Genomic DNA, 18,788 nt, shown 5'->3' on the forward strand with positions numbered 1-18,788 from the left:
GTTTTTCATTTTACAATCCTGATCATAGGTTGTTCTTGTGATGTCCAAACCTGGGCCCTCTGGATTCTTTAGAGGTTAAGCAACTGAAGAATAAATTGTAGGATAACTCTGGATTATTTAACCCCTAAACAACCCAGAATCCCTGGGTGCAGTTGTCATGAGAGACAATTGGGGTGATTGTAGGTTGTAAAAAAAAAAAGTGGGAGTTGTGTGCCAGAGGCAGTGTACTCACTTGTTCCCAGAAAATCTTGGTTTAACTAACCCACGATTTGCAGTTACATGAGAATCAGCCCATAATGTCATATACTATAGAATCAGTTAAGAGGATGCACCTTGCTGACTTTGACAGCAGAGACACCACACTGACAACAAAGGTCCGCGTAGTTAAAGCAATGGTATTCCCCGTAGTAACCTATGGCTGCGAGAGCTGGACCATAAGGAAAGCTGAGCGAAGGAAGATAGATGCTTTTGAACTGTGGTGTTGGAGGAAAATTCTGAGTGCCGTGGACTGCAAGAAGATCCAACCAGTCCATACTCCAGGAAATAAAGCCAGACTGCTCACTTGAGGGAATGGTATTAAAGGCAAAACTGAAGTACTTTGGCCACATAATGAGAAGACAGGATACCCTGGAGAAGAGGCTGATGCTAGGGAAAGTGGAAGGCAAAAGGAAGAGGGGCCAACCAAGGGCAAGATGGATGGAGGATATTCTGGAGGTGACAGACTTGACCTTGGGGGAGCTAGGGGTGGCGACAGCCGACAGAAAGCTCTGGCGTGGGCTGGTCCATGAAGTCACGAAGAGTCGGAAGCGACTGAACGAATAAACAACAACAAAACAAAGATGGACTACATCCCAAACTTACACAATTCACTAACATTTTATTCTGTTCCCACTTTAGGGGATTACGACAGAATTTGTCCTACCTGAAAACACCAATAGCACATTAATAATTCCTTTCAGCTCCTGATTAACTGAATGTATACACTGGAAGTAGCAGCAGCTACAGACATGAGAATTATTTGATCAAGCAGCAGCATTCCATATCAAATGTGAGCTGGTTTACTGCTACATGCATGAGCTTGGATGAGGCCATGCTCCCCTGTCCTTCTCCTGTGTCGGGAAGGACTTCAGCATAGTTTGCTTTCGCTTCCCTCAAATCCTGGTACGTTGTTATTCATGAAGCAGAGATTGTGGTTTAAAACAAACTCATCATTTTCTAAACAGGCCAACTTCAAACCACGGGTTGTGAAGATGGCTTCTTTAATTGGTTTGTTTAAAACTATGATCTCTTGCTTGTATGTAGTGACAAGATTAATAGAAAGTGAAAATAAACTCTGCCAAGTCTTCTTCCCAGTCACATGGGAGAAAGAGGAGTGCATGAGTCTGATGCTTCATTCTGGTTCATTCAGGCTGGTTTGCATATAATGCTACTTGGATGAACCTGGACAACAGATGTAGAACTAATGCAATATTGAAGAAAACGACAATGCTGCTTGACCCTAGCCTCTTATTTAGGAAGGTATCAAATTAATAAGGCTGAAACTCAACACACAAATCATAAAAACCTAAGAGCAGTGGTTCTGGAACAGACAAAAATGCTGTTATCCTATTCCCCAGAGTTTCCATTCAGCCACCTCCAGGAAGCCTATAAAAGAGAATAAAAGCCACAACCCTTCCCTACTTTTACTCCTCCCTAGCAATAAGTATTCAGCAACATATTGCCTCAAAATGCAGAGGTTTCATTTAGGCATCATGGCCAACAGTTGAGTGCTAGTCTCCATAAATTTGCTCAGCCCCTTTAAAAGGCATCTAGGCTAGTTGTCAGTCATGGTGAAGATACAATCCTATGCACAATCCTATGCACATTTAGCAATCTTAAGCACATTTAGAGAGGGAAAAGTCTCAGATTTCCAGCCTGCTATATACTGGCCTGGGGATTCAGGGAGTTGTATGGCTTTTTCCATCTAAATATGCATACGATTACATCCTTAACATCAAAAAAGCATGGTGTGTTAAAATGCATTACACTCAAGCAGGACCAAGAAGAATTTCTTAAAGTACTTTTTTTATTAATAATAATCAAGAGAAGTTGTAAAAACAACCTTAGTATAAAGGCACAGGAGACAGTTTTGATAATCAAATTAAACAGTAACTTACAGTACAAAAGACAATTTTTATGCACATACAAACCCCAAACATCTCATTCAAAAATATTTCACCATTATTTCATGGGCAATGACTAAAAATATAAATTGTCCTTGTACAATAAATACTTGTTAGTAGGTGCAAATTGAAGAAAACTTATTGCTTTCCACATAGGTGTTTTCCCTGTAGACGGAAAATTGTGGACTCCTTTTGTCATTAGAATCCTGCTTTATCAGCACATTATTTCAAGAGGGAACAATGAACTCCAACCCCAACCTCACAAGGAACATTTGGCAGTTGAACTGCCTCAATAGCTGGCAGTGTCTTGTCTTGTTTGAAGCCTACAACAATCATACATCTCATTCATCAGAAAACATGGGTATTAAATTAATGTTGTGGTAAAACAAGGCCTTTTGTGGCAGGCTAGTGTTTAGTCTCACATTTAAGATTTGCTCAAAACTTGAACCAAAACAAAGCCAACATAAATCCTATGTGAATACATGCAAAGAAATCCAGAGAAAATTAGGCAAGACTATGCTACCTGAAATAACTGGGATACCAATCCAAACTATTCGGTGAGACTAAGCATGCCTAATGTGCTCTGGGTTGTGCCATATCAGAGGTTGCCAAAGCAAGAAGAATTCTTCCAGCAGGAAACAGCCGGGCAACTAAACAAAAGAAAGTTACATTGTAGAGACACAATTTGCAAATAAGCAGCTGTGTGTTATGACTATGCAGGCCAAGTAGATGAAAGGCTTTGCCATTTATTTTTTCCCAATTTTGTGGGATAATATGCATGCTTTCACAGCTTTGAAATGGACTGGGGTTTTTTCTTTCATCCCTTTCCTACTGCTTTGCTCCACCTGTCTAGAAACATTTTTCAGCACCATACTGATCATTCTCAAAGTATGCAAACTCATCTTATTCCACCTTAAAGAACTGTGGCTAATTGTAGTTATTTGGTTGCTGTTACAACAAGGAATCTTTGTTCAGGATCAGAATTTCAGGATCAGAATTTCATCTCTCCAATCAAGAGAACTCCTGTAATCGCTATCATGTGTAAACAAAAGCAAAAGGGGGGACGGAAGCAAAGAAAAAAGGAAAGAAAAGAAAAGGAATTCATTTTAGCAGTGATCAAATCTCTTGCTCAGCTTATGATTTGTAGGAGCAATTTCAGGTAAACCAAAGATAAATACTTGAAGATGGTTTGATTTGCAACTGAAAGACTTAATGCAATGCAAGGCCTCTACAGTAAACATGAAGAGTACTATTAAATAGTCAGCCCCATGGTTGAAAGTTCCGTAAACATCATTACATTGCAAATTCAGCAGAATTGTGAGTAATGGAGAACAAAATGCTAGCCTGCAAGGCATTTTCTCATTCACATGTGGAGCTTCCTAAGCTTTTAGCTAGTAGCAAAGTTTCTCCCAAGAATAACTAAACTCACTGAAACTTGAGTCAATGGGTTAGCGCCACTACAGTACATAATTTTAAGTGACTAGAGACCGATACACAACCAGTTTCTTTGGCTTATGGTTTACTGAACTAGCAAAATGTTTTGTCTGCACTTTAGCTGCACTGCTTCTCCCCAAACCAACTTTAGGTCCTATTAAGTCTTAATCATGCTTAGAGTGGACTCATTAAAATCAATGAGACTTAGTTATATTAACTTAAAGTCCAATTGATATCAAGGGCTTTACTCTAAGCGTAACAAAGACTAGGTCTAACTCCTTTTTTCTTCTTCTTAAAAGTCAGTTTCCTATACAGTGATTCCCTGCTGAATGGACATTTTTACATACTGGAATAAAGGTGGAATTTTATAATTAACCAGCTTGTGAAGCATTACCTTCAGTAGAATTACAAAGAATTCAAACGTAACTAGGTTATGTTCACGCAGTATTTAAAACTGCTTTTATAAGCATATCCTTAATAAGGCATATAAACAGTAAGAAATCATGGAAAGAATTTAATATTAGAATAAGCATAGGAATCCTATACTCAAATGGTGCAGAGCATTAAATGAAAACCTACTAGTTTCAGGAACAATGAGGGACACCTAGGGCTTATCAGCATGTACGTAAATGCCACTTTAGTAAGTAGTATGTATGGGGAGGGGGAGAGAAGAGATAATGACATCAGAAATAAAAGCCTTTAAAACAGGCCAATATAACTTGACTTTCCAAGTAAGGGCATCAGTTTCACAAAATTGTGGTACTAACGCAGGTTTATTTGAAGTCCTATTGACATAAGTGAGTCAATTAAGTTGTCAGCTTTCTCATTTGAGCTAAAAATAGCTTATGTTGTAATGGGGATATGTATGTAACCGTGTCTGTTTATCCAGAGCATTCTCCATGTACCATAAAAGTTTATGGAATTGATTTTCTTGTTCTGGTTGTTCTCTTGTTTGATGCTCGGAACTTATTTGTCCATGTGTCTTTGTCCCAGCATCACACAATTTCTGATCATCCAGCAACTATGAACTACCTCACATTATTACTTAGTCGTCCAAGGTATTCACGTAATTCTTTTGCAGCTTGGAATCTACCATATCGTTTCTTTGGATTGGCACACTCATCCAGCAAGGCCTCAAGTCGACCATCTTTGGCAATTTCAGGTGGAGGATCGTGAAGAAGCCCTCCAGAAGTGCCACGCCAAGTGGCATGTTTTGATAAAAGGTTCTGGCAAACAGCATAGTAGTTGTGGTCCACAGTGACACGAGTGCACAAAATCTCCTTTGAAAAAGAGAGACAAGCTTCCTTATCACAGTCATCAAACTTGCTTTCATACCATACATCCCAGTTTTCAGGTTTATCTGTGAAATGCATAAAAGGAACAAAGTTAAAAACATTAAAAGGTTCAGACAGCAAGGCATTTTTCAGATTCTCTAGTCTAAAGATGAAATTAACCAGCAGTTTGATTATGACCTAACATTCTGTCTGAAAGCAATTTACAGAAATGGTTACTATTTAACCTTACAAATGGTGTATGATTTAACCCAATTAAAATGAAACAAGGTTAGTATGTGCAAATATTAGTTACTGCTTACAAGAAATTAAAAGGAGCTTTGGACACATCTTATCAGAAGGATTATTCAAAGCAGAAGAACAAGGGGATTCAAGGAAGCGTAAGTGGTAAGGTTGTTCACCAGTCATATCAGTTTGAAGAATAGACAAAAGCAACACACTGTAAGACACTTTCAAAATGTTGCTCAGAGACTATAAAGAAGAAGGATACATTCAGTAAGCTCATTGAAGTGAGTAATAGAAATCCCTTGCAGAGTGGGGAAGGGCAGAACAGCCATAGCAAAGAAACCACAACTTCGTAAGCCTAGCCAAGCTCACACCAGACAGGGTAGAACGTAAGGAGGAGCCTTTTTTGCCATTTTTTTTCTCATGGCAGTGTTTTTGCTATGGACTTCTCTCTCCACTTGCAAGGAAGGAAGTCCACAGTATGCTACGTCCCCTTGGATGCACTCACAGGGACCACAGAATCACAGCCTCACTGTTCTATCATATTTGTTATATAGCAAAAATACAGTTTTTGTTTCTCCAATGGTAATTAAAGTGTTATTTTCAACTTATTTAAATAGGAATTATTTTTATTTCCGAATGCATGGCGATATTAGCTTGACTGATGGCTTCTACAAGCAAAAAGAAAGGAAAAGAAAATCAAAACACAGTTTGAATTGTTAAAATACAAATGAAGAGCTGATAGCCATGGAGTGAAAATCAAGCCAACTTACTTTGTTTGATTAACCTTTTATCTGCCACCAAAACATTTTCAGCATCCACAATGATGACCTTCCCATCTCTAGGGCCTACTGCAAAGTTGTCAAAGCTGACATCAAGGAGGTAGAGTGCAAATTCAAAGTCATTGTTTGTCAGCTGCTCCGCTATTTCCATTAACTGCCATGCCAGGTCCACTCGTTTTTCCCATGGGGCATTGAAGTAACTCCATAGTTCTTCTCCCACATAGTTGACAGCCACCATTCTTCCACATGCTCCCAAATACTTTGCAAATGGCCATCCCTCATCAGACGGAAAACTCTGTAAAATGAAAGATCTTTTATTAATGCCGAAAAACAGAAACCCTTTGAAATACTGACTAAGAATACATTTACAATTGGAAAAAAAATATCAAGTTTAGAAACATTTAGTTATCTGAGAATGATTATTATTGTCCTTTGCATCTAAGGATTTATTACCTCATTCCACCAACAGAAGAAGGGAGGAGCCCACATACTACAGAGAAACGTGCAACTAACCTCAGTCAGTTTATTTAATTTATCTTTGTAATTCTACAAGTCTTTGCTTGTTTTTTTTTACGTTTACCCAGAATGGGATCAGCAGCAGCAGGTGCAATTCCCAATGTCTTGCAATCCTTTCTGGTAAGCACCATATCTCTTGTTTTGAGTTCCACTTATATACTCCCAGGCAAAAAGATATAAACGTTAAAACAACTCGAATAATTTAGTGTTTGCTTACTGCTCAGCATAGCTCATCCTCACCAAGTCATGGGTGGATAATATCCCGTTTACTCACGTAGCAATAAACACTGTTTGCTTTCACCAATACTCCTTGAGGAAGCTGTGTAATCAGTACAGACTTTTCAAAACCTCCTAAATAATGCTAGGGTAAAACTAACTAAACTAAAACAAACTAAAAACAAATTGTGGAGCTCAGAATGAAAGCAACCTTCCTCGTCGCCATCTACACATGTCTACTGAAGATTAAGTCCCTCTGAGTTCAATGGTGCTTACTTTCAGGTAAGGATTTATTTTAAAATGAAACCCCAATAAAGTCTTTCCATATAAGTTTGATTCCCCAACAGTGCAGATGCCATTCATGTCAAAACTTCCCACATTCCATCATTTTGTGTTGCACTGATTTTGTGGGGGGTTTTAGAAAATTTTCTGTTGCCCAATTCAGAATATAAGAGATATTTAGTACTCAAAATTTTAAAAGAACATATTTTTAAAGTTGTGAACTTTATATACTATATAAAGCTCAAAAGTTTTTCAAATAGCAAAATTATTATTTAAAATTATTTAAATGGTTGTATCCAATATTAGTCTAACTTGTCCCACTCATTTCAAAGGGACTACTCTAAAATACTGGGTAGGCCACTTTTAAGGGTAAAATTCCTCTCAAGGTATCTTTCAAATCTTCAATATAAAACAGAAATGAACTTAAAAACAAAATAAACCATCGATAAGAGCTAGTAATAAAACTAAAATATCCAGACCAGTAAATACTAAATCAAATAATTATAGCTAAAACTATTTCAGATAAAACCATTTCAACCCAATAAAACCCATTTATGAAAACACAGAAAACAAATGTTTAGGGTTCTTCTGAAGGTTTATGACAGTGGAGCCTGACATAATCCTAAATACTGTAGTAAGTAGTAGCAGTAGGCCAGGTATTGAGGTCTCCTTAATTACCAATGCAGCAAATCCAAGCAACAAATTGAGAAATGAAAACCAAAGAGTAGCTTAGCAATTATAGCACTGGGAGCAGCCACAATGAAAATTAAGGCTAACCACCCAGGAGTTTCCTAGGTTTTGAATAAGAACCATATTATTTATATAGTCACATGCTTTTGTAGCATAGCAACGTGAACAGTCATGCTGTGCATGACCACAGAACAGAGCAAAGGTCTCATCTTTCTGCTGAGTTCAGCGAAGTAGCAAGATCCTGCAACATGTATGGGACCTTTACATGTGTCAGGAAGAAGAGAAACTACATTCCATCTTTGATGTGAACTCCTTTGGAAGGTGCCTGTAATCTCCATTGAGCTCATGCCTTACATTCAAAATAGTTCTATTGACATTTAACTTATGTTTGTAGCATTTTGATGAGCCTTGCAGGAAAGTACAAAAAGACAGCTAACAAGCAAACAATGCACACAAAACTGGGCTGCATTGATGGGCCGAGGGGCAATGAACAGTTGTAACGGGTGACTTCTGCGTTTACACCTTTGTATAAATAGATGTTCTGTAAAACCAACAGGCAGTCACAAGGTATAGAAACGCTCATATCTCTGCATTCACCACAAATATTGGATGCATCAATTCCTCGCCAGTATTTAAAAACACAGGTAGAGCACTCATATATCCTTAGCACAGGACAGACTTATAGGAATGGAAGCTAAATTAGTGCACCACCACCGCTTTTCCATGGATTAGTTTAACTCTGCTGTCTACTGTACGGATGATACCACCCAATTCGTTTTCATGTGACCAGAGGACATGGCTCACCTTCTTCCCACAAACACACTGTCCCTACACACACTGCCTGACATCAAAGCAAGAAAATCATGTTGACTGGAATATAGACAAGCTGAGGAGTCAGGAGAGAAAGCATGACCCCACAATGCACAGAGACCACGATGAAGAAGTAATCATATGTTCAGCCCAAGAATTTACTTTCAGTACAAAAACTAAGTTCATAATCCTTTCCTTATAAATCCTCATTTCTAGTTTTCCCAAATGTTTTTAAATATTTTTATATGTTTTATATATGTTTTTTTAAATATATAGCTTAATTGGGGGGGTGTTATTGCTATTCATCAATTGGGAATTATACCCCTTGCCTATCTATCAGTAGATCCTAATCTATTTTCTGCCCAACCTTGCTGTATACTACTTAATGTGGCAGACAGATAGAGAAACCAGCAGAAATGTTTAGGGGAAAAATGGGTCCCTTCTACCATTCTAGCGCACATATACAGCATTGCAACACATGGAACAGAGTATTACAAAAGCTTGATTATTAACTGCACCTACGGCAATGGCATATGGGAAGTGCATTGAGGTAACAGGTACTACTACTGTGGTATCTATGTTCAGATCACTATCTATGTTTATCTATTATCTATGTTAATGAGTTGATATTGTGAGCAGCATTTGTTTACATAGCATGCCCACCCTGAAGTTAAACTCAGAAACCCTAGGAAAAGGCATGAGTCACATGAGGACTAATTCAGGATTGAAACCATGATTTGAGTATTTTTAAGCTGCTTACATTTAAAGGTTTCAAGCAGGTGTACCCAATTCATAAAAAACTAAAAATAAAGAACAAAGAATATATTATATCTGTATAAGACTATAGGTTACACTAAACATGTAAGGCTTATGTAAACAGATGGATCTTTAACAACCACTTAAAGTTAAAAAAGTAAAAATATAAATTGATAGGAGGTACAGATGGAAAGCAAATTATTTATGCCATCCTTAAGGATTTTTTCTACTACTAATAAAGAATATTGTATACAAATATGATCAGAGCATTTTTGCAATTACCACTTCAACATCTAGAAATGTGAAAGGTCTGTTCAGTAGCTCGCTGTAGGAAACACAGTAATTACTAAACCATATACTAGCTCATGCATAGAAAGTCCTGCCATCAAGATGGACTAACCTGTAAGATCAACTTCTATAACTCCACCCAGGAAACAGAACATGGTGCAAATACTTTGTCACAGGATGGATAAAGCCCAATTTTAATACATGATTTGATACTGCGATTTCTGTTTAAAAATAAAATCTGAATTTCAATGCAAGTATATTAAAGTCTCCATTCATAATACCTTAAAATTGAACCTATGATTTTCTATGAGAACTTCTTCACCATTGCCTAAGCGGGCTAGGGCTGACAGGAGTTGTAAGCCAAAACATCTGGAAGGCCACAAGTTGCCCACTCTTGCTTTATGCGACACAATGGCTGCTTTTCTATGCAAAGAAATTAACATCAGGGGATCTTCTGCTTTTTAATATCAGCATCTATAAATATGACAAATGTATTTTATTATTACAGACTTAATACTAGGGCTGAGATACTGGGAAATCATTGCCATCCAAATTCTGGCACTAAGAGGCACTATCTTGTAATTCATCAAGATCATCTGCTGAATCTATGTGCATGAGCTCTTACTCCAATGTAATGCCAACTACTTGCACTCTACACAGTTGAACAATAATTACTAGAAAAAAAGGACATTCACTTTTTTATGTCACAGAAAAGTACTGATCTACCCAGTAACTACTAGCCTTTGCTTCTGAAAGTTTCTGAACACAGGCTTGGATTATAACTTCATTTCCATGAATAGAACAGAGTTCAAGTTCATGGAACAGGCCTCTCATGTCTCTCCCTTCCCTCTAAAGCCCACAGAACCCACCCACCCAGCCAAACATCTCTTCTTGCAGGTTAGGGGAGCTTTGAGATAGGTGTGGTATATGTTATGGGGAACTACTGGTGAAAAGGGGAGTTCCCAGCAATTACCCCATCCCTGACATGAAAGAAAGAGTATCTTCAGTCCCATCTTCATCTCAACAAGATTTTTCTCAGTGCCCTTTCAAATATACGTGAACAGAGAGAGAAACACAGAAGAGTGTTAATTACCTCCCTGGTCTCTAACTAGATAAAATGCTGCAGTACAACAGGCATTGGGACTGCATGAACAAAGATTTTGGATTAGCTACTAGGTAGTTTTTAGGCTCTCATTTGTAGTAAATATATGGTTTGTTGTTTATCTCAATTACTTAGCATGTACCTTTGTTTAGGAAATATCTAGATTACAAAGACAGTATATTTGAATTGGTTTGATTTAGTAAATTTAAACCTGCATAGATCGAAATGAATCCACCACGATTGGCTAATTATATGGTTGCTCCAAGTTAACAATCATGAAATTAAGTTCTAAAAGAGCACTAGGATTTAGTGGAATCAGCACAATTGTGATTATTCACTATTATAGAATTATAAACATGGAGGCACTATGAATGAGTGATTCCCAAGTCCAGGATTTACAAGCTATTGATGGGGTTGTACTCCTCCTGAGGAACAGGTCGCAGTTTGGGGGTGCTACATTAGAGTCTGGTATACCAACAGAAGCCATTCCAGGATAGGGATAGCCAGGCAACTATGATCCATGCATTGGTAAACTTGAGGTTGGATTACCGTAATGTGCTCTATACGGGGCTGCCATTAAGGCTAGTTCAGAAGCTGTAGCTACTGCAAAATGCAGTGACTAAGTTACTGCTGTGGTGCCTTACCACACACATATTATGCCTCTGCTAAAGGATCTACATGGCTGCCAGTCCGCTACCAAGCAAGGTTTAAAGTGTTTGTATCAGTATACAAAACTCTATACAACTCATGATGGATTTTTGTTTGGTGGTGACATGGAGATAGGCCTTCCTTACAATGATGCCTATCCTGTGGAATGATGTCACCTCTGAGCTACATCACGTCTCAATACTGGTGTGTTTTAAGCATTGATTGAAGATATATCTGTCGCCTGTTTTCCCTAGTCATGAGCTAACTTTGTACCAACTTCATTGCATCTATGTAGTTTTTATTTTTTGTAAATTGTTTCAGATGAGAAGCAGCCAGTAAAAATTGCTAATAATTAATAAATCAATCTACTCCTGTAGGTTGAGACAGAGATTGCATATTGTTAGAAGGAAGTCATATCTGGAAACATTTACATTTTAAAGGTATTTAATTTATAAGAAGCCAAGTTCAAGGATATCACATATAGTAAAAATAAAAAATACTCTTGGCGAAAGGAAAGGAAATCAAAAACCAAAATTAAAAATTCTAAGGCACCGAGAGAGCAAAGCCATTTAAATTTATTTGGGAGACTTAAATATCAGTCTAAAAGTGATTATATTTTCTTGCCAATCAACTAAAATTTCACTGTTCACAAACAAGAAATAAGAATTACTTTTCTATTATGACAAGCAGATAAAGTAGGACTGCATAAGTGCAAGATAAAAATAAATAAAGTAGACTGAAGAAACACAATCTTTTTTTGCTGAACCAGTAAAATTTTAGACAAATGGTTATAGTTCTAGCACTGAACAAATTTCTCTGTGTAGCGCAGAACTGTATTATTTCAGTTTTAGATTCCTAGCAATATTTCCCAGAATATTGTTTATAGGCCTTGATGCTGATGCTTATGAATCATAGACATTTGGATATTAAATCTCTAGCAAATTCTTCTATCAAACTCCCAACATGTTTTTTTTGCAATTAAAAGACTGCTTTCATTCACATACATTTATACTGCTTAGTGATATAAATAAAGGTGAAGTGTATTTAGGTACCCAGATTAGCAAAAAAATAAGTAGAAAGCTGAGCTTCTAGCTAAACACTTGGAATGTGGATGAGGTGCACTGTTGAGAGATGTTTCTATAATAAAGCTTTTCCTCTAGCTTCAACAATCTCTTCAAATGTAGGTCAAGCTTAAATAATCTCAAAACTAGCTGAAATAAAGGCTGTCTGTTGTGGCAATGTGCATGTTATAAGCATTGTCACTTTGCAAGTAATCCATACTCCAAATAGGCTTCGAACTAAGCTCCCAATCCCTGACAAAAAGTCTTATAATCCAAGAATCGCTACTGTTTAGTGGATTATTCAAGACACATTTCCCATTATAAAACCAAAGTTCAAGTCTTGTATTTAGTGCCTAGTCATTTAGTCTGACCACTGTGTAATATTTGAATCCCATTCAACTCCTTCCTTGATCATCAGCATGGTCTTACATTAATCTTGGGCATAAGGATTTTCACACTTTTTTTAGCTTGTTATCAGTAGTGTTTACCCTGTATAGATAATATGATTAAGAATCTGAAAACAGACATCAGCAACATTAGCAAGTTCTTACAGTGATTTCTTTTTTAGTGCAAACAGTGTCAAGTTGCATGCCTATTAAAAGTGTATTTATCTGACAAGCAATGGGTTCCCAAAACCAACAAAGCTATTTAATTATGGCTGGTACTTTTGCAGGTCAAAAGACTGTGCTAGAGAGATTTTAAAACAGCTGCAGATTACAGAGAAGAAGAAAAAACTCCTGAGCTGTAGAGAACTGCCTGGACCAACTCAGATATATATTTTAATGAATATCACAACTGATCTTTGCACATAAACTGCAAAAGAAACCCTTTTCTCCCTGAAAGATGTCACAGAATAGAAAGCCAGTTCTTACAATTCACTAAAAAAAAGACCTATATTTTACACATCTTAGCCTGAAATTTTATACATACTTGATTGTAAGTAAATTCCATTGAACTCAATGAATCCTACTTCTGCATAGAATAGTGCTGTTAGTATAGTAATTTCCACCCAGTAACAAGCTCACTACAAGGTATTGTAAATGTAGCACAAAAAATGTGCTACATTTGAAAACTTGCTCAGATTTCTGAAACTTAAGCAAGTATAGACGTAGCTCCATCTAGTCCAGCATCCCATACCCAATATTGGCCATCCAGATGTTTCGGGGAAGTCCACAACAGACTTTATAAAGTTTTATCAAGCAGAGATTCCCACAAACTATCAAGCACACTTGGAGCTTTTAAGCTATACTTAGTTTGAGACTAGTCACTTACTTACAAATTATAGGCACATATGTGCACTCCATAAATTACCTTTTAAGTTCTTACTCATAGCCATTTCATGAAAGCAATGGTTAAAATCTCAATTTAACAACATCACAGGATTTACGCTTGGGCTTCAATAAGCTCTAGCTAACTAAGAGGGATCTGACTAAGTCCAGCTGCCTAATCTTAAGACTTGCTTTATCTTCAAATAAGTGCTTACAATGGAGAAAGGTACCAAGTATGAACAACATCATAAACAACAAACTTCTGCCAAGCGAGCACTGCAAGCAAATATACCACTACATATACTTCAAGTTGAGATGGAAATCATTACTCTCCCCATTTAAGCTGCATTGGCAGGGGAATAGACTTCCTTATGATACCGGCATTGTAGGCAGATATATTAATACAAACATTTATATGTATATTAAATGTTAAAGATGAACACAAGTACTCATCTTTTCCATTCAGCCCAATTTATTTTTGTAAGGCTGAATCTTTAAATGATTTTCAGAATTTCTAACCAAACCCTCAGCCCAGCATTCCCTAGCTTCGTGCCTTTAAATGTTTGAGACTACGGCTGCCATCAGCCCCAGCCAGCCTGGCCAAACAACAAGAATGAGGGGAGTTTTCTGAATTCATTTCGAACTTCCTTACGAAGTTACAGGACGGAGGTGTGATACTAGAAGAGAATTCTCTTTGGACAAAAAGAAATCTGTCAAGAAATACTTTTGTAAGCCGCCGTGAGAGCCTTTTTTGGCTGACTGGCGGCATAAAAATCCTTAAATAAATAAATAAAATAAATCTACCGGCCATTTCCTCAGAATAAAGTTCAGCATGTAGAGTTGGGGAAATCATTCTCTCTTGTCCCAGATTTCTCACAACAGCCTTCCCAAGCTGGTGTCCTTCAGATGTGTTGGTAGGGGTGCTGGGAGTTGTAGTCCAGCACATCTAGAGGGCACCAGGTTACAGAAGATTGCCTCATTAAGTTGATGATGGGGCAATCACAAATTATAAATGCACTTTGTACATCAAGGAACTAAGTATGCCAATCTGGTTTTTTTTCTGCAGAGTCAAAGTCTTTCATAAATGCTTTTCAGCACAACTTCTCTAACTGACCCAATTTTGTTTATGCTGTTTTATTACCAGTGAATGGCATTAAATATCACTACTCTTAAAGTAGTGTTTATATTACTCTTAACTGAAATTAAACATTATCTTTGTCTACAAACATGCAATATTAATCAATTTCACTAGCCAAGCATTTCAGCTGATAAAGAACTTCTATATACAGAAAAAGCATCAAGAATTCATTTTAAACTGAAAGTTAAAACTAAAAGCCCAACAGATATAGCCTTCATGTCAGCTATTCTTGAAAAAAAAACTGTCTAGATTTGAAGTTAATGGCACCCCTTTAAAAATGTTAAAGGCTTACACCAGCTGGTACATACCAAGCCACTAAGCTTTTCAACAGAGCACCAGCTGTTTCAACAGTCCACTTGATCCTTTTTTTGTCAACCATTCTAGCTTGTGAAAGCAACTCAACAGTTCCTTTAGCATACTTATTGCAATTTGCAAACATGTTTAGGAACTATAAGAGTTGTAGAATAAATTATTGCATTTCAATTAAATGCTGCTTGTAATATGTAAAGATGACATTGCTCATTGAGTGTCGATCTACATCAGTTGTCATATCAACTAATCCTCTAGCTTTCCACATGTTTAGATGACCCTGATTGAAATATAGGTTCCCCCCCCCAAAAAAAATCTACACCCTATTCTAAATGACTGCCTAAAATCAAATTGGCATTACATGTTAACAAATACAAGGAGTATGGTAGGTTAACAGACAAGCGTGTCTTTTTTTTAACAGCTGTCCTTTAAATCATAACATGTAACTATTTCTCAGCTTAACCTATCCATTAAGAAAGCAGGTTTATGCTTCCATAAAAGTTTTAATATAGTACTTGTTCTGAAATATAACTCGGACAAGTCTAAAACAATTTCTGACTCAGTTTAATGAATGTTACCAAAAGAAATATTAAACTCAATAGCCTAACAACCATGATCAGACTATGAATAGCAGGATAAAGTTACTGAAAGTCTCAAATTTAAGTCAACAAGGCAATTATAGAAGGAAACTTCTTGTCTTTTGCTACAGTGCCACCAAGCCTGCTACCAGAGGAGAAACAAGTTTCAACCATTAATGATTAGAAAGAAGATAATGTTTACCAAATGAAAACACTTTTTAAAACAATAGGAAAAGATTGTGACCCTTGCCAATATCACAAGATAAAAATGCATATCCCAATTCTTCTCTGATATACAAAATTACCAGAAAGTCAACAAAAGAGCTGAAGAATGGGTAAGTTCTACCAGATACACCGACATGGATAAAAGGTCATGGACAGAGTAGCCCTAGTGTTAAGGGTAATTTAGCTGAATTCTGAAATGGCTATAACGGGATAAGAGTAAGAAATAATATTTTGCTATTCCAGGAATGACATCAGAAGAAGTCTATAACCTATAAATGCATATATTAATAAAATTAAAGGTAACATTGGACTTAAAAGAATGCTGATGCAAAAGTACATCACACCGAGTTCAATGGCACATACTCCCAAATACACAGGCTTAGAATTGCAGCTTTGGATTTTAAATATTTTGGCTGTAGGCGTTTCCAAGGAAACTGCTTAGTGTGTGGGTGTTCGCCTTCCTCTATTCTCATGACTATTGGGAATCCTGGAAAAGGGCTTTAGAAGCCAGGCACTCAGTAACCCAATCCACAGTTGAGTTCAACGAACACAGTCCTGGTTCAGCTGATCATACAGGAATAGGCTAAATTAAGTAAACACCAGGATTTGAAGGGTGCTTAAATATGCAATTCCAAAAATCAGCAGGGCAAGAACTAGTGTTTGCAGTTTTGCTAACAGGAAACAGGTGGGCACAAACATACATCTCAACAAAGGCTGGTGCCTTTGAAGAGAAAGGAATTGTGAGAGAATGGTAAGAGACATAGATACAAAACATGTAACCTTTTACTCTAGATTAACTTTAAAACCAACAACCCCCCCCCCTCAGTGCACACTTACAAGCACTCATGTATCGTATTATATTTAATGTTGTTCCCCACCTCTATCCAGAGGGGGGGGGCGGGTAAGAAATAAATAAATATATTATTATTATTATTATTTATTAGAACTCCTACTCTATCCAAAGGCATGCACTGGAGTGAGAGGATGGAGGAAAGAGAATCAATATTTTAAACTAGTATTTTCCAACCTAGTACCCGCACAGCTTGGACTTCAACTGGGAGGAACGCTGGGAGTTTTTTTTCCAAAACAAATGGAGGACACCAGACTGAGAGAGGTTGGTAAAACCACAATTCTGTGTCACTTCTATAAAGAGCCCAGGAAATGGAATAATGTTAGCACTACATGACTCTTTGTTGGTTCTGCCGCAAAAAAAACAAAAAAAAAAAAAACCAAACCCTATCCTTTCAACAATGTTTCAGCGAACTTTTTAATGAAAGTGATTTTCTTCTATTCCACTCACGGAAATGATCAGCCAGGAAAGCCAAATGGAGCCTCCACCTACGGAGGCAGCATACCTGGAAAAAGCAACCACCATCATCCCCTGCCCGTGAGAAGCCACAAAGGTTAACAGTCTTTGCCCGTTAACCTCCCTTCCGAGCACTCCTTGGCCACAAGGTTGGAGCTACAAGCGCGGAGAGACGCGCATGAAGCGAGGCGCCAGAGGCACCCGCGGGAAGGCGGCTCGGGGGCAGGGGACTCTCCGCCCAAGGGGGACGCCCGGGAGGGGGCGGTGGCGGGGGGGCGCCGCCTTCCTTACCTGCAGCACGAGGGGCTCCGGGTTGAAGGCGAGCGTGATGAGGAGCTGCATGCGCTCCGAGTCCTTGAGGTTGCGCAGCAGGAAGCTGCCCGAGTCCTTGGTCTCGGCGTAGCGGCGGACGAGGCGGTCGAGGAGGCGCTGCGACGGGCAGTGCACCAGGTCCGACCAGCCCTCCACGACGTCGGGGGTGAGGAGCCGGACGTCGCCGTTGATGCTGGCGAACTCGGTGGCGTGCAGGGCCTGGAGCAGGTCGCAGCGTCCCCTGCCGGTGGCGCGCCGGCAGATCTTGGCGTCGATGTCGGCGAGCTCCCGCGCGGAGCCCAGGCGCTTGAGCACGACGCGGCGGCTGCCCTCGCGGGGCTCCCCGTAGCGCGCGAAGTAGACGTTCTTGACGTTGAGGAAGTCGAGGAGGCGCAGGCGGCCCCAGCTCTCCAGGCGCAGCTGCCCGTTGAGGAACTTGCGGCACCAGCTGGTGCCCCAGCAGGCCGGGCACTTGTTCAGTTGCAGGAAGCGCCGCTCGGCCAGCTCGTTGCGCTGCAGCGAGGCCAGCAGCGAAGGCGAGTTGAGGGCCAGCGCCGCCGCCAGGATGCCCAGCACCGCCAGCTTCACGTAGCGGTACAGCCGCCCCAACTTCAGCGACACCAGCCGGAGCATCGTCCGTCAGCGCCGCCTCCGACCGACCCACTGGCCGGCCGGACCAGCCGGCGGGGGACCCACCTCGCGGCGGCGGCGGAGGCGGCCGCTTGTCCCCCCCACCCCGCCTCACGTCCTGCACTCCCCGCGCTGCAGCTCCGGCACCAATAAACTCTCCACCGCGAGGCTCGCCGGATAAAAGGCAGCCAAGTTACTGAGGGAGGGAGGGAGAGAGGAGGAGGAGGGGGAAGGGGCGGTGCCGGCGCCGCCGAGAGTCCGCCGGACAGGGCAGCCCGCCCCCCTCGAAGGGAGGAGTTACAACAATAACCACCGCCACACTGTCGTTAGGGCGCGCGCCTGCGAAGGGAGGCGCGTGACGGGTCGGGCTCGCGCGCTCTTACTGGCTCCTGCTCTTATATATGCGCGCGCGCGTACACACACCTGCGCGAGAGCGTTTCGGCCACAGCCGGCCTTACAATGACGAGAAAGGTGTTATTGGACGTGAGGCGGAGCTAGCGAGGCTCTTTAAGTAAGGGGGAGAGTAAAGAGGGCGGGGTCGGGTGAGCACGAGCGCGCTAAACCCGTGACATGGATTGGTTCGGCCGATGTCCCTCCTCCCCCTCCCTTGTTCCTCTCCCTGCAAGCAATCATATAAGCTGCTGCCGGGCACTTTCATGCCTTTTACTCATTTATTAAAGGGAATGGGGGTGGGCGAGATGGAATTAAAGCCGGGGAGATGGGGGTGGTGGGTCCGCCATGTTGTCTTTATTTGAGGG

The 18,788-nt window shown here is 39.8% G+C and overlaps 1 protein-coding gene across 1 annotated transcript; it reads right to left on the bottom strand.

The window, feature by feature from the left end:
• Positions 1 to 2,047: 2,047 nt before the first annotated feature.
• On the bottom strand, positions 2,048 to 18,041 carry DIPK2A (divergent protein kinase domain 2A). The gene is made up of 3 exons (XM_063132148.1): positions 17,380 to 18,041; positions 5,887 to 6,190; positions 2,048 to 4,956 (listed from the first exon to the last, which is right to left on the bottom strand). Exons 1-3 carry the CDS (start codon positions 18,031 to 18,033, stop codon positions 4,625 to 4,627), a joined length of 1,290 nt encoding a protein of 429 aa, XP_062988218.1. The 5' UTR covers positions 18,034 to 18,041; the 3' UTR covers positions 2,048 to 4,624.
• Positions 18,042 to 18,788: the final 747 nt, after the last annotated feature.

The sequence above is a fragment of the Elgaria multicarinata genome, chromosome 8 (assembly GCF_023053635.1).
Source record: "Elgaria multicarinata webbii isolate HBS135686 ecotype San Diego chromosome 8, rElgMul1.1.pri, whole genome shotgun sequence".
Taxonomy (NCBI): Eukaryota; Metazoa; Chordata; class Lepidosauria; order Squamata; family Anguidae; genus Elgaria; species Elgaria multicarinata.

Bases quoted from the DNA above. Each gene is read 5' to 3' on its own strand.
- DIPK2A (XM_063132148.1), bottom strand. From the start codon at position 18,033: ATGCTCCGGCTGGTGTCGCTGAAGTTGGGGCGGCTGTACCGCTACGTG. The intron at 6,191-17,379 runs GTAAGGAAGGCG...TTCATTTTACAG, and splicing joins CGGAGCCCCTCGTGCTGCAG to AGTTTTCCGTCTGATGAGGG. The intron at 4,957-5,886 runs GTAAGTTGGCTT...TGCATTTCACAG, and splicing joins TAAAAGGTTAATCAAACAAA to ATAAACCTGAAAACTGGGAT.